Source organism: Harpia harpyja, chromosome 13 (genome assembly GCF_026419915.1).
Source record: "Harpia harpyja isolate bHarHar1 chromosome 13, bHarHar1 primary haplotype, whole genome shotgun sequence".
Taxonomy (NCBI): Eukaryota; Metazoa; Chordata; class Aves; order Accipitriformes; family Accipitridae; genus Harpia; species Harpia harpyja.
In genome coordinates, this window is record NC_068952.1 from 41,299,168 (window position 1) to 41,321,693 (window position 22,526).

Below are 22,526 nucleotides of genomic sequence, written 5' to 3' on the forward strand. Positions count from 1 at the left end.
CATGCTTCTCGTGACTCTCTGGCGTGTGCAGGATTTTTTCATGCAGCCCCCACGAAGCTTTTGAAGTGCTCGACAGCTCTGGGTGCACCGCGGCACAAGTGTCTGCTCCAGCGCTGCACAACCGGCTCGGGGAATTGAGAAGTCTTTTGGGGGAGTGGGTTAGCAGGAAGCATAGCAGGTAGAAAAGAGGCGATGTGGAGTAATCCCTTGCCTAGCGTGATGTCTTTGCTGTGTGTGTGCATCCCCAGGTCAGTGCTGGTCTCTCTGGCATCTCTGAAGCAGGTTTTTCTTCCTGCATTCCGTGCTGGCTGCAGCTTGGCTGGCAGACAGGCACAGCAGAGGAGAAGCCGGTTCCTTATCGTGCCCAGCTTCTTGTGGGAGTGGAGCCATGCAAAGCCAGCGAGGGAACTTACATAAAAGTTCTTGGCTGCTCACATCGGCGTAGCCTCATATTTTATCTTGCATAACTCCGCTCACTAGGGCTACCAAGAAAAGGCAAAGCAGACCATGCCAGGAGCTTTTCATGGATCTCTTCTGAATTGTGTGATGGGCAGTACTGCTCTTATGGTCGCATGTCATCTCCATTAAGCTCTTCGTCTCAACTTTGGTGGGCTTTTTACTTTGTTAGGGTGGCTCCGGAGTCGGTGGCCGTGTTTGAAGGCCTGGGACAACGGGGAGTATGTTGCTGAACGGTTCACATTTCTCTGTTCTCTTCCTTATAAATCATTTGACCTTCAAGCACTCTCGCTTCCTTTGGAGTCAGATGGCAGATGCTAGGACAACTGCCCAGTTTTGTAGAAGTACTTACAAGTCGTTTTCCAGTCACTTAATGGCTGGGAGTCCCAAAGCCTCCCTTGCCCCTCGCTCCGAGTCCCATGCCCACGTTTCCACCCAGCTCCTTTTGGCCTCCCTTGTTCCAGCTGAACCCATTTGTGTCAGACCTGCAGCTTCCCTCTGCCTCCTTCTGCAGTGCAAGCACTGCCATCCTTACACAGACCCAGAGAGCGCAGGGCAGGGGGAGGAAATATATGCGAAATTCTGCAAAACGTCGAGTTTTTCATTGGTAACCAGAGGGGTCTTTTTTCTTTTTTTTTTTTTTCTTCCTTTGGCTGTAGAGATGAGCTATACATGCAGTAAAAAAATGTTGTCCAGCCTGTGTTGGTATAAGCAGGGGTCTTGCTTAAACCTCTTTAATTGGCAGCTCCGTGGGGAAAGCGCTGCGTGTGCCCTGGACCGTTCAAGGCACGCAGGGCACTTAGCAAGCACCCAGCAGAGCAAAACTTCCAAAGAGACTGATGAAAGAGGGCCACCTTATTGCAGACGCTGGCTCCCCTTTCATTATATCCGCTCTTGTTGTCCTCTGTCCTACATTTCACATTATTTGAAAATTGATGTTCAGCTGCAAAGAATCTCTTGTGCTGCCTCTCTGCTTTTTCTCTCTGCCCCCTGGGTTTCCAAGCTAAATACCTGCTCTATTTGCATTTAAAAGAGATCGGTTGCATTACTGTTAGTCACTGTATTATTTGACCAGCGCTATCGCTTTGCCTGTTAAATTGAACATATTTTGGCATATGGGATGTCTTTACTGGGTGATGGGTAAGGACATCAACTTCATTTGCATATCATATTTTTCTTCTCTAGCTGGATTACAGTTAAGTGCAAATCTGTCTTTTACCACATGACATGATCACATCAGAAGCGGGAGCTGTGGAAGCGATGGTACATTATCTAGTGAGTGGGTTCCGTTACACGCGGGGTGTGTTGGAGGTACTGCTTACTCAGAAGCAGGCTGGCACCAGAATCATTAAAACGGCTGTAAAAGGCCCGTTTGCATTCCAGATTTTGGGGTAGTCTGGGGGATGCCCAGTAAAGATCAGGCGGTCTGTCCGGCTGCCTGCAGTCTCACGGGCAGCAGTGCCTCCAAGACCTTTCGCAGAGGTGTGCTCTGTCCCTAAGGCCAGGAGGGTGAGCGGCAGCTCCCTGCGGTACCCACACTGGGGTAAGAGGCTGGTAAGAGGCTTTTCTTGGGGCTGTGGGTGCCGCTGTGTGTGTAGCACCCCAGGGAGCACCCCAAAGCAAAACCCATCCCAGCATCTCCTCCTCATCCATATTGCAGGATCGCTCCGTCGGCAGGGCTTGGTCGTAATTGTTTTGGTCCTCGTGTGACCTGGCGGTGTTGAAAGGGCTGAACCCAGAGGGCTGAGGAGATGCTGGTTATTCGAGATGTTTTGAGAAGGAAATGGACTCCGGGACCTGAGACGATCTCTGCACTGCATCGCTGCGATAAGATGCAAATTGCTCTGTGGTGTGCGGGAGCTGCCAGCAGCTGGGCCACACATTTGGGGCTGTTTGACAGGATTTTACTTCCAGTTTTTCTCTTTTTCCCAAACATCCAGGCCTTCTTCCTGGAATTTATTTTAAATCAAGACACTATATAGCCTTTAAATATTATGCAGGGGTCATGTCTTCTCCATCTTTTTCTTTTTTAAATTAGCCGGGCCCAGGAGAACGTAGATGAGGAAGTCAGATGGTTCTCACTTGTAACTATTGTTTTTGTTTCATATGCTTCTTTTCTGCTAGAGGTCACCTTCTCACAAATAATACAATTGCCTAGCATGAAAATAATAATAATGGCTTTTGATGGGGTGTTTTTCTATCTAGAGTTAAAAAGCAGGGAATGTGTTGCAAATAGATGAGGCCTTAACTTGCCTTAAATGTTGGATTCCATCAAGATTTACCAATTACTAAGTTTGGGGTTAAGCTTTTTGAAGTGACCCGTACTGAGAGGTGCAAGGCTGTTGCCTGGTAAAGGCAGCTTCTGCTTTGCGGGTATGTGCAGTTTCCTGAGAAGCGAGAATTTTACATATTGGTCCTCCTACCTTAATTGCTAGTTCCTGGGAACCAGTGTGTTTTTCTCCTGCTTTTGCTGATATTTGCATGCAGTCCTGTTTTAGTGCAACATTACGATGACAACTATCCACACCGAATTAGGAGACAGCTTTGGTGCCCGCGTTTTCTGCGGATGCATATGGCATTTAGTCTGCATACGGTGGCTTTTTAAACATGCTGAGGGGTGTATTCAGTTGCTCTGGCAGCATAGCTTTTCTTCTTTCAGTATTTGAGAGCATAATTTCAGTGAAAGTATGTTTCTGAGTATATGCTCGTCTTGAGGCTTGGAATGAAAGCCTTCTGCTGAAAAGACTGTAATTCTTTTTCCCCCCGAAAAGAGACGTGTTGCTAACTTCTTCACTTCCATTTCCAGCTGTCCCGTTTCCTCCCACACAGCGGCTCACTCTGAAGGAGGTGTTTGAGGATGGGAAGCCTAGGCTTGACGTCTTGAAGAGCCACTTGGTAAAGGAAGGGCGCCTGGAAGAGGATGCGGCACTGAAGATCATCAACGATGGGGCTGCCATCCTTAGGCATGAGAAGACAATGATTGAAGTGGAGGCTCCGATCACAGGTCAGAGAGCTTTCTGTGACTGGAGTCCTAAATAAGGGCCATCTAGGAAGCACAGGCTGCTCAAAGTAGCAGGTTTTTTTCTGTGTTCCTTCCATCAACAAGGTTTTTTAAATTGCCTGAACTCTCAGAAGAGAGGATTTTGCTGGTGTAGATCGAGTACATCTTTGCAGAAGCTGGATGTAAAGCAGGGGTCAGAGCTTGGGTCAGAGCACAGCCATGCTATGCTCCTTGTTGCTGTCATGACCTTTCTTTTCTTGGCATGTAATTCTGTCCCCCTTTTGTGCTGTTCTTCCTCCCCTAGTGTGCGGTGACATTCATGGGCAGTTTTTTGACCTAATGAAGTTGTTTGAAGTTGGAGGATCACCCAATAACACCCGCTACCTCTTCCTTGGAGACTACGTGGACAGAGGCTACTTCAGTATAGAGGTGACAAATAAAGTTGAGCTTGGGGGTGCTCGTACTAAACGAACTGAAAGTGTTGAACTAAACTAGCAAATACAGACCTCTCTTATGCTGGATTTTATGCTCTAGTCTAGTTTTGCATGCAAGGAAGAACATGTTGTAGGTAACTTACGGTATGATTTTTGGCAGAAAAGTGATGGCCAAATGTCATGATTTTGAATTGGATCCTCACCCAGTGACAGAGTTAAACAGCAGCAGTGGGGTTAATGACTAAATTCTGGCTTCTGAACTCAAGTTTTAATATCACTTGTAGCTGTCAGTCAGGGGAACAAGAGGGAGAGTTGATTGTATGTTGCAGGCAACAGGATCCTACCAGGCAGTGGGAAGCAAATGTTTAAAAACTCTCAGGATTCAGCTTAGCAGGGAAAAGAAAGCACTACACTACTGAGTCACTGCTTCCCTACCGTCCCCCTGAAAGCATCAACCTTGCAATGCCAGAGACGGGGTCAGGAGAAAGGAGCAATAAATCACCTAGGCTGTTGTACATCTCACTATGACCCACGAGCTTAGTGCCGAGGCATTTAGTTGTGTATCTAGCCATGCTGTGCCCGTGTGACAATCTGCCTTGTCACAGTAACACTGTCACCTTACAGACATCAGCCAAACATCTGGCATAGTGTTAGGATTTTGCAGCTCTGTGGGATGCCACCAACCAAGTATTGGGTAACACTGCGAGTTGTTGGTCTTAAAGGGCAAAGTAATCGATGGGTCCCCGTGGCTGCTGCTAACTCACTGAAGACCTGTGAGAGACAGGGCAGGCAGGATGGGAGAGCTATTAGCAAATGCCACAAACCCCAAGGGATTGCAGCCTTCTGGTTTCACAGGCAGAGCTGAGTGGAAAAGGAGTGCTTATTCCAGTTGGAGGCAACATAACGGGGGGTGTTTGGGAAAATGGGGGCATGAAAGGTGGCAAAACTGGCCTGGAATAACAGAGTAAGTGGTTTCTCTTCAAAGAGGGAGGGTGCATATCATAGTGCAGGAATAGCTGAGCTGTTGGGTCTGCAGAGGAATCTTTCTCCTTTAAATTTTGGGGAGGAATTCTCACGGACAGCGATGAAAGCAGTTAATGCGAGCGGCTCTTGGAAGGATTCTGCAGAGGATTTAGGAGGGTACTGCCGACAGCTTGTGCTTTAGTAGCGTTCTGGCTTACTTCCAGCCTTGTGCTTCGTGTGTTCCTAAATACTGACGGTGAGCCAAGGTGTGACGATGAGCAGTTTCCGGGGTAGCAGGGACGGATGCTCGAAAGGTGGGGTTGTGGCCGTTGGGATTTCTGGTGGTGCTGGCAGGAGGAGCCCCATAACCCCTGGGGAGGAAGGGGAACAACAAGCATCTGACCACTTGTTTAAATGGCTTGGCTTGTGCAAATTGGGTTTGCAGTTTAAGTGTATTTGCCTGGAAAAGAGATTATATTATAGCACAGCAACTCTTTCTGAGATAAGGTGTGGATTTTTTTTGGTGTTAACCAAGAAACCTTCAAATGAGAGTTGTCGTACCCTGTGTCTACGCACAAATTTTACAGATCCTGGGTGGTGGAGTGCTTCTCCCACTCTTAGCTCTTACCCTGCGATTGATCTGACATGGGGATTTTACTCCCAGATCTGCAGAAGTGAGTGCTGGAGTTGGGGATCGGTGCCCTTGTCTCTCCATGCTGTGATAGTATGGAAGAATTCCAGGGGGGTGGATGATGAGTCCACCTTGGAGAACAGAGGTGGTGGGAAGAGGCTTTTTACTTTTTTTGAGGAAGAAGGTCTGAAAATTATAGGTAAACCTCATCAGGTCACTGTTGTGGCCTGCCACTCCAACCCAGGGCCTGTGCAAGGCAGCCTGGCGTTTTCAGGCTGGAAAGCCTTGGAGCAATTGGTCTTTGTAAGGTCTGAGCACAAAGTTCTTACTTCATGCTGCTCTTGACCCTCCTCCTTCCTCTTTCACCCTGCATCTGCAGAGGGAAAGCCACCAAGTGCTCCATTACCCCACAGAGCTAGCATTGATCTTTCATGAATCAGGGTGGGCTTTGATTAGTACATGCGGGGGCTGATCCAAATGTCACTGATAAAGCAGAATCTAGAAGGCTTGATTCCCTTGTTCCTATTGATGTGTGCCTCTTCTTTCCACCTACTGCAAAGTGCAGCCGATGTGTTTTAAGAGATTCCCACCTGGGTGTGCAGAAACTGATTTCTGTGGTGAAACAAACAGGTTTGCTGCTGGCTTGGAGGATCACTACAAGTAAAGAGTTAACAATGCCGAATGGGTGTCTTTGCATTATATTTTTTTTTAAAGACTTCTATAAAATGCAAAGCTATAGCAACTGTCCTCTAAAGTGCAGAGATGGCTGATCTGTGAATGTTTTGGGTTTGGAGTTTTGATCACTTTATCCCAGAGGCTCAGGTGATGGAAAGGCATCCAGGTTTCCCTGGGCTTTCACCACTGGGAAGGTGGAGAGCCAGCATCATCAGGCTTTCATGAGTCACCACACAAACTTGTGCATCCATGTGCTGGGTGGGGATATGAATCCAGTGCCTGCCCAGAGCAGCTGATAATCATGACCTTTTAACTGAATGAAATAGGAGGTAATTGTATAATTGCATCCTGATGCAGGCAATCAGGAAACAAGATGCAAAACTGGGGGCCAAGGAGGTGTTAAGGCAAACCGTGTTGCTTATTAACAGCCCAAATAACCCTTGCAAGCTTTCCCCATTGCTGTGAGTATTTGGTTGTCAAGGTAAAAGGAGCAGTTTGTGGCTCAGGCAAAACCTTTAAAAACCCCGAAAGCCTCTGTTCATCAGCTCAGCTGGATGTCTTCAACAAATTATTTCTGGACCTCTGGCTTAGGGAAATTCTCATTTAAAAACATTCATTCCCAGTAAGTATAATGAGGCCATGAAGTGTGGTTTGGTTGTGTTTTTTTAAAAGAAAAGAGTTGTGGGGGGAGAGGGGAGGGAAGCAACGGTGTGAAAGCTGCAGCGGCTGATGTCTAGTGGAAGAGGACCCTGCAAAGTGTTTGCTTTCAGTCCATGCCACAAAGCCCGCTGCGACAGCGAGACTAACTGGCCACGGACTCAAACGTTGTAGTGAAGGGGCTGACAGGCAGCATGGAAATCGGGCTGAACACCTCCATTTGGAGATGCTGATGAGACAGCATCCTGATGAAGGATTCTGTCATCAGTCTGCGAGTGGGAAAGATGCTTCCTTCAAAGTGCTTTAAGTTTTTAGTTACATCTCCTAGCCCTTACGCAAGAGAGGTCTGTGCCATGTTAGTCAATGAGGGACCATCCTTGTCCATGAACCCAGAACTGCCAGAATACGATGAGTAGAATTGTTTTATTAAATTATAAAATGAAACAATTATTATGACGAAAACTAGAATGTATGGAAAGAGGAGATTTATCAGTAAAAATGGCGTGATAATGGCATACACCTTTGCCAGGCTAGTTTTTCAAATCCAGTTACAATGGGACACATGATTGCCGTCTAATTACAGAATTGTATGTACAGTAATCTAGCCAGGATTGAATGCACTGTTTTACCCAGAAGAATATTAAAGAGATCCAGTCAATGTTATAAGGCACAAGCAAAGGTAGATTTGTGGGCCAAACGTGGGACCGGGATGGAGTTTTGCCGTGCTGTTTCTTCTGTGCCTACTCCAGGAAGAGCTGGCAGGCTTTATGTTTATAACTTTCTTGTAAATGCTGGGTTCTGTAAATGGTACGAGAGATTACGGCGTGGCTTGTTGCGGGCAGGTTTGGCAGTAGCCCCTCTTGCATTTGTGTGGGGCTGCGGGTAGCAATTCTTCTTGCAGTTCCCCCACCGTGACCTGCTGAGCTTTCCCCTTGCGAGTGAAAGGGGGGGAATCAAATGGGGGCATGGGCCCAAATGCTTGGCTTTGGGCTCCACACGGATAGGCAGAATAAGGAGAGAAGTAGATTATTTAAGCCAAGTAAGCCATAATTGTCTCGAGTTGCTACTAGGCTATTGTAAACATGCAGTAATCAATTCCTGGGCACAGTGCCTTGAAAGTCTGGGAAAGGGATCCGTACAAAACACCAGGAAGCATCTGAGGCATGCGAGTGTAGAAACCTCCCTTGTTTCTCGTTCCAGCCCCTCCGGAGCTCGCGAGGACTGGCGAATGTCCTTTACTCATCATTACCCCCCTAGTACCTGGCAGCCCCCATGTCCTTGTGAAATAGCTGCAAACCACGGGGAACTGCAGCAATACCAGAGACATTTGATCTTGACGTCTGTGGTTTGCTTGCTGTGTGTCCAGGAAGAATTGTGGTGCCGAGTGACTCTGTTCACTTCCATTTCACTTTAAAACACTTCAAATGTGTTTTTTAAATATCTCTTATGCAAGTTGCTGACCTTCTATACATCCCAAATCCTCCTCTTTATTGATGCTGTGTCTCTGCTTTCTTGCTTTGCTTTGAACTAGTGATGCCAGTGCTGGTTGCTTCCTCCAGTCCTTAGCAAATCACTTGGTTCATTTATAGCGACTTTCACTTTTCAGTTCTCATGTTAGCCCAGAAAAGTGATATTTAGGTTGCAAACACAGGAGGTTAAAGCTTTAAATCACAGAATAATTATAAATGGTTTTGTTGGGAATGTTCCTCCTGTTAACAGATGCAATAAAGCATTATTTTTGCTAGCCTTAATGACAGCTTAAACTACCTGCCACTGGTTTTGTTTCTGTTCAATTTTAAAATTCAGAATTTGCTATACAGTCTTTTTTCTGTGGGGTTGAATTCAGAGTTAGACAGAAATGGGTGCTTTACAGCTCTGTAGGGTTTTAGGGATCCCTGCGTGTAGCTCGAATGACTAATGTAGAGCTTACCTTGGTAACCAGGTTCAGTGCTTAAATACCATGATATCTAAGGTGTCTGTACTGGAAACTAACTTGAAACTGGTTTATTTTGGTTCTGGAGGTTGTTTCCATGACACAGCAGCTGGTTCCCGGAGATCTGTGCACCAGATCAGCAATGTTTTTAAGTGTAAAACTGTTGACAGACTTCATGGTTCACGTTCTCAAAGTGTGTGCCGTTTCTGTAACATGTCAGCCTAAAGGGTAAGCTCTTATTAGAGACTTTAATCCAGATCTTCAAGCTTGCTGTCATTATGGGTTGTCCTTCCAGCACTCAAAATCAACAAGGGAAATGTGATAACATTTCCCCGTGCTAGATACCAGCTGATTTAGCTGTCAGCTTGACAATGTATAGCACAGAAGGGTAAGCACACTTGCTTTCCAGCCCTTCCCTTCTTCACGTAGGCTTTTGGAAAGCCACCATGAAATATTTCTGGGTCTCTGGTAAAAATGATTGTGTTTCAGTTTGACTTTGGTCTGCACCTCATCAAAGATGATCTTTTTACAGGTGTTGCTGCTCAGATAGGGGATGTGGAGAGCCCTCTTCAAAGCCAGAAGGCTTTACTAAGCTTGTTTTTTGGCTAGGCTTTTCCTGTTTTGAACTTGAACTTCACATGACTGTAGCGTAAGCAGAAAAACAGGGCGGGGGGGGAAGTCAGTGGGGAAGATCAAGTTTAATTTTTCTGATGTTTAATGCACTTGATAAAATGTCTAGCAAGATGGCTGGCTGCTATACTTGATGGTCTCTGGTTTCAATTGCAGTGGGACATCTGGAGCGCACATCTCGCTGCGCAGCTGGTTTTGCTTTGCTGCTCTGAAAATGGGTGCTTTTTGCTTTGGTTTCTGCTGGAAGGAAAAGCTGCCCCCACCCAGCCCAGAGCTGGTTTCAGTTGAATGCGATCTCATTTGTCACTTCTCCAACTCAGGCCTAATATAGAGAAATGCTCAGTGTGGCTTTCCCCCACTGGTGAAGTTGGCCAAGATAAGATCTACTGCCGATTATGGAGCTGGGTTTCTATCAGGGTTCCACTTTGAATTCAGCTTGTTGGGTGTCTTCCCAGAAACACTTAGTGAAGTCTACGGATGATTAGTGCCCTATAAAAGGTTTTTATTACATGCCATCTCCTCCTTCCCTTTCTTGCAGTGTGTGCTGTATTTATGGAGTTTAAAGATAAATCATCCCAAAACATTGTTCCTCCTTCGAGGGAACCATGAGTGCAGGCACCTCACAGAATACTTCACCTTTAAGCAGGAATGTAAGTATCAGCAGTATAAGGAGGATTTAAATATATTAATGTGTTGTGACCAGGTGTGGGTCTTAATTTTTGTGCCTGCTATGAGTGATACTGGTTAGCTCTGGAGCTGTAAAAACTGTCATCTGTTTTTTCCTGCGTACATAGCTCTTCTCCTGTTTCAGCTCCTGCTAAAAAAAAAAAACCAACCAAAAAAAACCCCAAAATATATAAGTCCTGTAAAGTACTGAGTGCATGTTGATGTGGCCTTCTGGTTACAAAGAATGAGCGTGGATGGAAGAAATGCGAACACATCTTCCCTGTCTTGCTGATGAGCCAGTTGCACGCACCCCCCCCTCCCTGACTTTCAGGCCCAGCAACATATAATTACTGCCAAATGACTTTCAGCTCCAGATTGTGCAGCTGGGATCAGTGATTACAATTGGAAGCAAATAAAGGATTTGTTCCTCAGTGTTTGCACTAGAGAGAATCATTACCTTTAAGATCATTTTAGTTGAGTTAAAGATAGTTTCATGCAGCATTTACATATTTTTAAAACAATGATGATGAAAGGTCAGGGAATGACCCCTCTCCCCAGAGGATGACAGTCATTCCTCCAAGCAATAAAAAAGGTATACACCAGCAACATGCAGCTCTTTATTAGGGAATAGTTGCTCAAGGACCCAAGCTCAAGGAATAGTTACAGGCAAGGCACAAGTCCAGTCTTTAGCCCTTTAGCTCTGCATGCTGCTGGACAGGGTAAGTCTGATAGGTGCTGAGATGATGACATCTGTTTACTCAGAAATGAGTTGGAAAACACCAGCCAGCTCTCTGCTGGATACTGTAGTCATCAGATGGTGGTAGATGAGCTCCTGTTGAGCTGGGCTCAATTTGAACCAGAGCGCCAGAGGTGATGGGGTTTTTTCCCCCTTTGGAAAACAGGAGATACTGCCTTTCCACTTCCTGTATCATCGCGTGCAACTGAAAAAACCTGTTAGTATCTCTGAAATAAAGCTGGGGGAAACGTAAACTTTCCATTAATGCACTTTTTTTGCTTTAGGCAGAGACGTGTTTTATAGCAGTAATGGGGCTTTCTTGAAGATCTGGCTATGTTAACATACTGCTGCCCTGCGAAGGGGCTGCAGATGCAAGAAGACGCGCTTGACGTGTGGTGATCTCTGCTCCTGCTCTCTGTTCTAACTGGAAGTGTTGAGAGAGATTTCTGAACGTACTTGGAGGCTTGCTGTAAAAGCTAAGCTGCTTTCGGAAAGGCCATGGTATCTCTGTTTAATGTATCGAAACATCCTCTTCACCTCTGTTAAGATGAGGCATCCAGTGGAGATTGTGATCACTTGTAGTCCTGAAAGATCCTGTGTGAAGATTCATTTAACTGCAGGCATCTTGGTCAAATTCTGACTCAAAGCTCTCATGTCCAGCTGAAAAGTCAATTCCTATCTTAAATGATTGTGTAATATTGCTGTGCCAAATTAAACAGCTGCTGCATTTTCCAGTGTATAATCTGCCTAGCAGCTGAGGCTGGTAAGACTCTTGGAGTCTAGAGGTGCAGTATGAATGTAGGAAAGTGACAGGATGGCTTTATTAGTATCCCAAGTTTTCTATTAGTGGCAAGCACCTAGCCTCTTTTCTATGTTAATCTTGGTGCAGGTGTTCTAGAAAATAGCTTCAAAGGAGATTAATATCCTTGACCATGTCCAGATTACTGTGAAGCCTTTTTATCTTCATGTCCAACAAGCATTTTCTAAGTCAGCATTTTCACTAATACACGGATGCAAAGTTCAACTTGGTGGGCCATAGATGTAGAGTTTCCATATCACCTTAGGAGTTAGGTTCCTTGAACTTATTTATCAGTGCTTTGGCTGATCAAAGCTTTGCTTAATGCTTCTTATATCATGTAGGTTTGGATGCATGAATGACTCCCCTTTAAGAAAAAAAGAAAAGATTAAAAAAAACCAACAAACCCTCTGCTTTCAGCCTGAGCAGTCTTTGTTGTGTAAATGAGTAAATGAATTCAATTCTTCCCTCTGTTCCTCCCCCTGCCCTCCATCTTTCCAGGTCGAATCAAGTATTCGGAGCGAGTGTATGATGCGTGTATGGATACATTTGACTGTCTTCCTCTTGCTGCCCTCTTAAACCAGCAATTTCTGTGTGTTCATGGAGGACTGTCTCCAGAAATCACGTGTCTAGATGACATTAGGAAAGTAAGTAACCTCCGTGGTCCTTTCACATAGCTTACGATTAATAGTGTGGTTAATGGCTTGCTTGATTCCTGCATGGAGTTCCAGGTCAAGGCTTCTGTGCTCTGCAAGTCCACACCGTAGGTGTGTGTACACTGCTGCAGCTTTCACCAGCATTGTCCTGATTTTGCGTACGTTTTTCAGTTAGACAGGTTTAAGGAGCCTCCAGCCTTTGGTCCGATGTGTGACCTGCTCTGGTCCGATCCATCAGAGGATTACGGCAATGAGAAAACGCTGGAGCATTTTGCCCACAACACTGTTCGAGGCTGCTCCTATTTCTACAGGTAAGTGGTGTTTTAGGGGGCTCTGATGGACTAGAGCTTTTTGTCTGCCCTTACACTAAGGTGTATAGGGAGATAAATTGCTACTCAGATCACTCTGTGGGACTTTACAGTGTACGTGGCTCTGCAGTAGTCTTCAGTTGGCTCTTATGCACAAAATCTTGTTTGTTTTCTCCTTCTATAATGTTGAGTTCTCTTTGGATATGTTGCTCTATGAAATTGTGGTATCGGACAGCAGAGATGCTTCTTTTAGCTGGCAGGGTGCCTTTTGAGTGGTTTTCAGGCATTGGACAGTACCAGGAGCTCTAGGAAATAATCTTTTCCTGTCTAAGAGAGAAGCATTTGTGCTGACAGACCACTTGTAGCCCAGCTGATGGGGAGGATTTGGCACCAGGGGTCTGTTTAACAGAATGCTTTGCAATTAATTTTTGAATGATGTAATAAATACTGGCCTTGTTTGGGGATGCTGGACACAAACTGAATGGATGCTGCAAGTGGCTGGTTCCTGAAACCAAGACCGTGGGTGTTGTCTGGTCTCCTGTGCTACACACTAATGTGTGCTTGCTTTTTGTTTTCCAGTTATCCTGCAGTTTGTGAATTTTTGCAGAACAATAGTTTGTTATCCGTAATCCGAGCTCACGAAGCCCAGGATGCTGGGTAAGCGATGCAGCCTGATAGCTGAGCAGGCTCCGTCTGCATTCGTGCTATCCTTAGCAAGACCAGTATGTTTAACACTTGACCTGTTTTTCAGGTACCGAATGTACAGGAAGAGCCAGACAACAGGCTTTCCATCATTAATCACAATCTTCTCTGCACCAAATTACCTAGATGTCTATAACAACAAGGGTAAGGCTGGCGAGGCCAGGGCTCTTTTGCTGTTTGGATGTCAGCACTGTCCTCACGTGCTTAGGAAATCCCTCTCCATCTTCCCTTGCCTTGCCCACTCTGCACTGTCCTCTAGTTGCATTCTTATGCATGAAATGAAAAAGAGCTTTATATGCTAAACTGACGGCAGCTGGGGAGCTGGAAGTGGCTGGGTTCTCTGACTCGGAGACTTAATGTATTACTGTGGCAATTAGCTGTCAAGTTATAAAGCCTAGAATAATGCTTTTATTTCCAGCCACATGACAACTGAGCTCTGTTGATGAATGCTGCCATAAAAGAGAAGCTGCTAGTATAGGCAAGCTTTTAACTTCTCTGTGCCCCTAAAACCATATGAGTATGATGGGGAACTTTCCTCAGCTGTGGGGTTTTTTTACCCCTCACTTTGGATCTTGGCTCTGTGTTCATCACTTCTGATTTGCATAAATTTTAACAGCTTTGTTAAATTGACCTTCACTATTATGATAAGCTTTAGTGAATCAACGTAATGGGTAAACTGAAAAAATATTGCTTAAGCCTTCTCATTTTGGAGAGGTGGTGGTTTGATTCTGCATGAGTGCAACCTCCTGTTCATAATGAAGTTTCATTAGCACAGGTACAACTCCCAGAAGTTGACAGTGCCTATGGACATGTGTTGTCTTTCCTTTTTCTCTGCTAGCTGCTGTACTGAAATATGAAAACAATGTCATGAACATCAGGCAGTTCAACTGTTCCCCTCATCCGTACTGGCTTCCAAACTTCATGGATGTCTTCACATGGTCTTTGCCTTTTGTAGGGGAAAAGGGTAAGAGATATTTGGATATCTGTTACGAGTTGCCCAGTGACTGGTCATAGTACCCTGAGTGTTAGAAACCTGTCCCACAGGCTATTAAATGTGTTGGGAGAGTGTTGTAACTCGTTACTACCAAATAGCACTGGAAGGCAGTTCAAGTTCAAGGAGATCTGCATATTACTGGGTAAAGTTCTTGTGAAAATAATTGTTGATACCTGTTTTAGGAAGCTTTTACCAATAAAACAATCCTTTCTTGCTATTTCTGCATTGCTAATGGAGCTGATCTTGGGTGGTGTAGCCCCACCTCGGCATTTGGAGACATTTCTCTTGCTCTGGGTTTGCAACAGAGAAATTCAAATCTCCTGTTGGCTTGTGGCCCACCAAAAAGGAAGCATTCACTTCAGTTTAAAGGCTTATTTCATTCTGAAGGAGGCGAGGCAGCTTACAATATTACCAAGACTTTGCCTCAACTTTTTAGCAAAGGGTTTTTACATCTCCCGGTGAGTTTAAATTCCACCCCAGTGTTGTATGTTTGGAGTATGACGTTAAGGTCTGAAGTGCGAAAGATTTTTTGACTTTGAGGAACCAAAGGTTGAATTCCCCCCAGATTTTACATACTTAGAGCCAGGTGGCCTGTTGTGCGGGTTGGGGTGGGGAGGTGGGACCTTCAGTGAGCCCAGGCTGTTCTGCATGAATGTTGGCACCCTGCTCCCCACGTCTGTTTCATCTGTGATGTGCTTGGACTGCATCCACCTCGTTGGCAGAAGGTGTAAAGTATGTCGTCTGCTCTGGGTACTGCTGTGAGGTACCAGCAGTATGCAGCTAAAAGTGTCTTTGGGCTTCCACTTCCCGAGTATAAATGACCTTGAAATCGTTTGCTTGTCCAGCTCGTCCTCCAGATACCTCTGTCTGCCCAGTGTGTGCACCAGGCCTCTCTAATCTTCCTGTCTGTATTTCTTACAGTCACAGAAATGCTCGTTAACATCCTCAACATATGCTCCGATGATGAGTTGATTTCAGATGGTGATGAGACATTGGAAGGTAAAAAAAACGTTGTTACGACCAAGCTGGTAACAGTGCGAGGGGGTGAAGGTGGGGAAGGTATATGATGCTAGCTCAAGAGTGATCAGCACTTGATTTATAGCTGGATGCCCAGCCAGGGTCTCCTGTTCCTTTTTGGCTAACCCTTGTGCAGTTCTGGGTAGGAAACTTTTTTTTTTTCTTTTGCTATTCAGTCACAGAGAAATTAAATTATATTCACTGCGACAGACGCTTCTTGCCAGCTACTCTGGAGAATGGTTTCCTGCTCCTTACAGAGACTGCTTCCCAAGTGGTTATTTTTTCCCCCAATCCAAAATTTTCTGCACCAAAATATCTACCCAATCTTCTCATCTGTTGCAGTGAACTCCTCTGTAAAGTGGCTTCTTGTGTCACCCCAAATAAAGTAGAATGCAGTTCTTGGCCCTGGTTTTAAGCTATGCATGAAAGGGACAAAACAGTTGCTGAGCTGATCTGATCTGCAGTTTCTATATTGGGGGGGATCGCTTGAGAGCGATGTGGTGACCTAGAGGAAGCTCAGGCGCAGACAGTGGGGCCTGCAGCAAGAAGTGGGGCCATGAGCATGCATGGGGGTGGGTCCGGGGGAGCTGCCTGTACAGGTCCGTGTAGAGTAGAGGATAGTCAGTCCCTCAGAGAAGCAGAACACCATTGTGGTACAACAAGGTGCCGCTGCTTTGGTCAACAGGTTGAGACTTTAACCCGCTTCTCCCATTGCATTTCGTTTTTGTTTTTTTTCTTTCTCCCTCCCATGAAAATTAAATTTGTTTCTTCTATCTCTGTCTTCATCTACTTGTTTCTTGGTGTCTCCTCTCCCTGAAGATCACTACATTTCAAGCTATCAGAAAGGTACCCAGCTAGAATTTGCTACAAGCTTAATTTTCACTGCCTGTGCCACCAGATTCCTTGGAGTGGATTTGAATAGCTGACTAGTTGGGCAGTCTCTTCATCCCCTTTCAGTTTTAACATAAGCGCCGTGTGTTTTTTAACCCTTCTGTGTTCCTCCAGGAACTTGAGAAACGGGGTCACGTTTCTATCTGACTTCTGAATGCAGCCACTTAGTGCATGGCTGAGCCATCGGTGCATGTTAGACCTCCGGTTTGGCTTGTACTGTCCTAATGTGTAGTTGGGCCATGTGAGGAATCTCAGCTGAGAGGAGATGTATTTGTTACCTCTTTTACTTTGATTTTTGTTTGTTTTCAGTTACCCTCCATGCTTTTCTCTCATGTTCGGTCTGTATAGCAGAAGGGGAGTTCACATATCTCACTTTGTGTTTGTGTGGGGTCAAAGCAGAGTTGCAAGGCTCCGGCCAGCCGTTCACTGTGCGCGTTGGATGCCAAAGCTGATGCTTGCGTGACACTCCTCCCCGCGGCGAGCACAGCCCAGTGTTCTGCAGTGTTCATCAGCAGTCAGATTCGTCAGTGTTCTGCCTTGCAAAACTGTGTCTACATGGCTGAGTCATTTGTGTTACATCCTGTGTAGTGTGATCAAACCTGGTGAGCTTCGAACAAGACCTACCCGATCTGTTTCCTTTGGTGGTTCTACTCTCTTTAGACCTTTAAGTCCGTGTGTCATCTCGTTGGTGTTGCCCTTCTCACTGCCATCCTGACCGCCATCCTCTCAGCACTGTTCTCTCAAGAGTGTAGCTGTGAATCTGTAAACCATGATTTCTTTTCCTGGAGTCAGGCAGGTGCTTCATATTGACATTACCTGTGCCTGGAAAGCAGGAAGCCTTAAACATGCTGGTGTTTGTTTTTTCTCTCCCTAAGGTGGGACAACAGTCCGTAAAGAGATCATCAGGAATAAGATTAGAGCCATTGGGAAGATGGCACGTGTCTTCTCGGTCCTTCGGTAAGGAAGCAGCTTGTGATTTGGGGTCTCGGTTTCGTGTGGGGTCTGGGTAACGGGGGACGTCGGTCAGGGTGCACCAGGCAGGCAGAGCCCTGTTGGGGTAAAATCTTACGAGACTCTTGCTTCAGAGCGGATGGCAAAGGCTTGAGGTGGTGGTTTCTGTATGCCTGGTGGTCTGACTCTCTCAGAAACCTTCATCTCAAGCACTGGCACTTTTGCCAACAGAAATGCTGCTGCTGAGGTACATTTAGCTCTTTCAGGATGCATTTGCTGTGCCGCAGCTCTGATGCGTCGTGGCTGAGTAAGCAGAGGTCCTGTATTTACGAGACAGGGTTGTGGTCGGTGCTCAGCAGATCAGACACACGCTGCCTGTGGTCAGCACAGGGCAGACTCCAGTTTTCATGCCGCTCACCGCTAACAGTTTTGTGTGAACCTAAACGGCCATTGCATTAATCTCTCGGTAACCGGTTGTGTTGCCTCCTATTTGCAGAGAGGAGAGCGAGAGCGTGCTGACTCTCAAAGGCCTGACTCCCACAGGTACACTGCCCCTGGGAGTGCTCTCAGGGGGGAGGCAGACCCTACAGACCGGTGAGTATGAATGATCCTCCTCTCTGCAACACCGTACCCCCCTGCAGTTTTATACCTGGCCCTCAGCTACCCTGAAAACAACTCCCATCAGTTCCCGTAGGCGTACTTCAGGGTGCCAGGGGACCTGAGAGATGGTTCAGGCCCACGGGGAGGAAGGATTCAGAAATAGGAAAAAGCAGAAATGTAGGTGGGGATGTGGAGAGCCTTCCAAGATGTCCCTGTATACCCTCGAGGAGGGGAACGCGAGGAAGAAAAAGACAACAAACAGCACCCTGCCTAAAGCATGTGTATTGCTTTATTGTATGTTTCTGCAACAATTTTTATCATTTATTTCCCTTCTGACACTGCATGATAAGCATCCTGTGCTTCATCTATCTGCTGCTGTTGTGTGATAGCATATATATATGAATGTAATAGTAAATGCGCCTGCTTGTTTGTTCTTTGTTAAACGAAACCCCTCCAATTTTGACCCTATGAAATTGTGAATTCCAAACAGAGGAAGCTTAGATTTAGTTGAAGGGAGGAGATTCTTCCAAGCCTGTATGTTTCATATTAAGACTTCTCTTGGCCCCCTGTTTATGATCTGGTTTTGGAGGTTTCTTTTCTGTGCTTGCTGGCAAATACTTTGCTCCCTCCCTCAGCAGCCAACTGGTCTGTCTTACTAGTGTGCTGAGAGCAGGACTGAGCTAGCAATCTGCGTGCTTTAAACTCGCAGGGCAGGGAGATTGGCTGATGGTCAGGGAATGAGTTATCATAGTAACATGTGTCCCTGGAGGGAATCCTGTAATCTAGTGTTTTAATCCTTTCCTGCCGCTAGCCTTTGAATGCTGGCATCTCACCAGCCTGCTTTCCCCTTCCTATCAGCGCTGGGTAATTTCCTGCGGGCTCAGAAGAGGGCTTGTTCTGGGATTGCCTTGCCTTGATTAAATAGTTCACAAGTGAGAAACGTGTAAATATTGCTGCCCGCTCCTGAGGGTGAGGAGGATGCGGTATCACTCCCAAACTCATGGGTTTCTCTGCCCGCAGAGGAGTATGAATTTTTTTTTTTCTTTTTTTTATAGCAACCATAATGGTTTCTGTCGCCCCAGTTCTGCTGCAGGCATAGGAACAGAGCCTGAGTGGGAAGGCGGCTGTTACAGCTCGGCTTGAGCAGCCAGCTCGCTCGTGGTGCCGCAGCTTTGCCCCTATAGCTGACAGCGCAAGGAACTGGTAGTGCCGCGATGCTTTCCTGCACCTTCCCCTCTCGGGGGGGTTCCTCTGAGGGGCTACCAGGCAGCTCCCCCCAGTAAAGAAGCTGAGATTTGCGCATCTCCCTGAGACAGGACAAACAAGCTGGACCTTTGCTGCTGCCTTACCCGACCCTGCCTGCCATCTCCTCCCGTGGCTGCAGGCTTCCCACCCCTGCTGCTCCCAGCACCCCGTGCTCCCCTCAGCAGCACCCTGCTTTTTGTGCCCTTCTCACGCTCCGTTCCCCATCGTGCCTCCTTCTCTCACTCCTTCCCGTTTCGCACGTCCCTTCGCACCGCGCCGTCTGCTCGCAGCAGCCTCCTGGTGCATGTACAGGCACTTCTTCAGCAGCCGTGCTGGGAGCCCGTCTGCTCGGCGGGGAGAGGAGGGGGCTGCCCCCCTTTTGGGGTGCCTCTGCACCCCAAAAGAGAAGAGGCAGGGCTGCAGGTAGTAGTGGTGGGGGGCCCCTTCCCTCCCTGAGCCTCCTGCCAACCTTTCGCAGTACAGCTTAGCAAGGAGGGCTGAATAAAGTTACCGAATCTGGAGCAAAGATATTCAGCCACAACTCTATTCTTCCTCCGTGGCCTCTCAAGGACCACGTGGCCTGTGTATTGTGTCCAAAGCAAAAAACTGTGGCGTTTTGAGGCTAAAAGCAGGGGATCTGTTCGAGGGAAGGGCCTCCTCCCAGATGTTGAGGCAGGGACTACCAAAACTTGGACAGCTGCTGCAGCAGATTTAGGAAGGGGGATGTTGCTCAGCTTTGTGGTGCCTTGTTGCTTGGTAACACTTTTAGGAGGTGGAGCTGAAGCCAAAGTGGATTTGAAGCATCAGCCTATTTTTTTTGTTACAATTCAAGGCATCGGGAGCGGAGCAGCCTGGTATCTGCTGCTGCCTGCCCTCCTCTAGAGAACGAACTGCCCATTTCTTCCCCACTGCTCCAAAATGTCATCACACCCCTCGGGGCCACTTCCCTTACGTGGCTTTGGTGGTTGGGGCTTTGCTCTGGGGTGAATTCCACATAGTTTATCTTCTGAAGGTGGCCAGGGTGCCCTAGAGCCACCAAACTGGGAGCAGAGGGGGCTGCAAATGCAGGTGGAGACCCAAGGCTTAGACCGAGACTATCACTGTCCTTTCCGTGGGTTGCCTGCGCGCCCAAGCCCTCCAGTGCATGCAGCAGAAAGCCATCTCTCTGCTTCTCTGTTTCTTTCCATCGAATTTATCTGTGTGACGAGTCCAGCGAACGCGAGGAAAGGAGACTCCCCCGTGTCAGTGCTCAGCAGATGCTAAACCCGAGAGAGTCCCCTTTCAGCCTTCCTCTCAAGCTCCTGTCACCTTTTTTTCCTCTTGCCAGTTGGTTTTGATTACGGTCGTCTCCACTGGGGCTGGGAGGCTGTGGGCTCTGCGTTCGCAGCGATGATGTTAGATCACTCACTGTCACTCTTTTTTTTCTGTCTTCATTTTTGCATGCCACTGTTCTTCTGTATTGCAGCCACAGTAGAAGCGGTAGAGGCACGGGAAGGTATGGCTAGAATCCGGCGAGAGACTCAAATCATCTCTGTGTGTGCGTGCGCTAATTTTAAAGAGCTTTATCAGCCTTATGGAAGCTTTTTACTCTTGCATCACCAGAAGTGCGGGAGGATGGGCCCCTGCTGGGAAGCAAAAAATACACAGTGGGCTGGTTCAAGTCTATTTTAGCCTTAACTAGGCTATTGCTTAGTGCAATACCTTTATTCCAAGACTGCCCTCTCTCTGGAGCGGTTTGTGCTCTGGTGTCTCAAGACCTTGGTGTTGGGGTCCTGCAATCTGATCTCGGATGCCTCGTGGCTGAGTTCATCCCCTGGGTAACTCGATCCGGTGAAGGCTGCCAGCACGCTTGGTCAAAATCAACTAGGAAATAGCAGATTGCGCGGCTCTGATGTAATCCTTGCCTTCCCCACAGGTGGGCCAAGGTGGTCCCAGTGTGGAGAAGCAGTTTTCTCCCTGTAGTTCGTGTAGAAATGACAGATTCATGAGGCTGGGGAGATTTTCTCCTCGATAGCTCCATTCAACTACTGATGAATGGGGCTGTACCTCTGTGTAGAGAACTTTTTGATTACCAAGGGAAGTTTGTTTGTAAACCAGCCAAGTCCTTGTAAAAAGATTTGGCACAAACCCCTCTTTCTTAAATTATCCGTAATACAAAGAAGTTAAAACATTTAGTCCGTGTCATCATCGCAAGGATGATGTACTCAGCCTTGTAGTGATGAAACAGATACGCCTGCCCTTGGTGGGATTTCATCACTCGTGAGACTGCCTGTGTGTCTCCTGGTCATGCAAGAAACGTTGCGTTTGTGATCCGAGGACTAGCTGTTTCCCTCTCCTGGTGTTGCAGTGCGTGGTTTGTGTTGGAGTTAAAGCCTTGTGGTCGTGTCTTTGTTGTGTTGTTTTGGGTTTGCCTTGTTTATTTTTTTAGTATCCTGTTTTTCAGCTTTGAAAGTTTCCTGAGATTTCACTGTTTGGGGACATTGAGCACTTGTCTGGTCTTCAAGTTCCTGCTACTAAACTGTATTAAAAGAGAAGCCGTTAGGGAGCAGAGCAAGTCGCTGCGGTCTGGATCTGCGCTGTGACCTAGCGCAGTTCAACTTCCCAGCTGCACTGTGGTATCCACGTGAGCTGGCGATGCTGAAAACCACCTACGGACCCGTCTCGTGGTTCCCGTAGCCAGACACGTGCTTTCTGTCACCCTGACTCTGTCCTGTACGTGTCTGGCCTGTGCTAAAGGGCTCCTGTCCGGGGATCCGCGACTCAGACTAACTCTTCTTTCTCGGCCCTTCTCTCTGCAGCCATTCGTGGATTTTCACCGCAGCACAAGATCCGCAGCTTCGAAGAAGCCAGAGGGCTGGATCGCATTAACGAACGCATGCCGCCACGCAAAGATTCAATGCACTCAGACGGGCCGGTGAACTTGGTAACCTCAACAAACTCTGCGGACAAGAATGGCACAGGGAAGAAAGCCCAGTAACGGTCCGAGCGCCCAATCTGCACCACTAAAGGATCCAAAACTTAATGAATTTTATTTATTTATTATTGGGGTGGGGTGGGGGCAGGGGAGAAACCAACTTCACCTGGAGGCACGTTCATAATCCAGTTTGCATCCATTCTGTAAGAAAGGTGACCATTTTGTAATTTTTTTATTTATGTTCAATATATAAAAAGTCCATCTTTTTTTAATTTAGAAACCAATCTAACTGCTAGTGCATATATGAAGTGTTGTGCTGTACAGCTGACCTCTCCTCCACGAGAGGCAAACCTCTGTGGGGGGATTAAAAGAAACAAAAACAGTCCCAGGCAACTTGGGTCATTGACTTTGGTACAATTCTAAGTTAGCCTGTGCTTTCAACAGCAGGTCCTTTCGTTGAAGATAGGGTTGGTTTGGTTTTTCTTTTCACAACTGTCTTCTTCCCAGAGTTTGCTGTTGTTTTCTTCGACTTCTTGCCTACCTGCAACTGCTGCTTTAGCAACCGATTCTGTGGAAGGCACGTTGCATGGTGCAACTGGCTGGGATCCATCCCTCTTCCAAGGTGACATCCAAATATTCAGGATTAGCTCTAAAGTACTCCAGTGTGTTA

The 22,526-nt window shown here is 46.8% G+C and overlaps 1 protein-coding gene across 5 annotated transcripts in view; it reads left to right on the top strand.

The window, feature by feature from the left end:
- PPP3CC (protein phosphatase 3 catalytic subunit gamma) overlaps nucleotides 1-22,240 on the top strand; it is a 35,095-nt gene extending 12,855 nt beyond the window's left edge. For 2 of the 5 annotated variants that reach the window (XM_052805631.1, XM_052805634.1), the window contains exons 2-15: nucleotides 3,263-3,460; nucleotides 3,762-3,886; nucleotides 9,919-10,030; nucleotides 12,080-12,225; nucleotides 12,406-12,545; nucleotides 13,122-13,199; nucleotides 13,294-13,388; nucleotides 14,083-14,208; nucleotides 15,160-15,237; nucleotides 16,075-16,101; nucleotides 17,022-17,103; nucleotides 17,594-17,691; nucleotides 20,408-20,437; nucleotides 21,741-22,240. In XM_052805631.1, coding sequence (XP_052661591.1) covers nucleotides 3,263-3,460; nucleotides 3,762-3,886; nucleotides 9,919-10,030; nucleotides 12,080-12,225; nucleotides 12,406-12,545; nucleotides 13,122-13,199; nucleotides 13,294-13,388; nucleotides 14,083-14,208; nucleotides 15,160-15,237; nucleotides 16,075-16,101; nucleotides 17,022-17,103; nucleotides 17,594-17,691; nucleotides 20,408-20,437; nucleotides 21,741-21,919 — 1,514 coding nt within the window. In that variant the 3' untranslated portion in view covers nucleotides 21,920-22,240. The remainder of the gene's footprint in view (nucleotides 1-3,262; nucleotides 3,461-3,761; nucleotides 3,887-9,918; nucleotides 10,031-12,079; nucleotides 12,226-12,405; nucleotides 12,546-13,121; nucleotides 13,200-13,293; nucleotides 13,389-14,082; nucleotides 14,209-15,159; nucleotides 15,238-16,074; nucleotides 16,102-17,021; nucleotides 17,104-17,593; nucleotides 17,692-20,407; nucleotides 20,438-21,740) is intronic. The other 3 variants (XM_052805633.1, XM_052805632.1, XM_052805635.1) reach the window with 3 other exon arrangements.
- The last annotated feature ends 286 nt before the right edge of the window (nucleotides 22,241-22,526 follow it).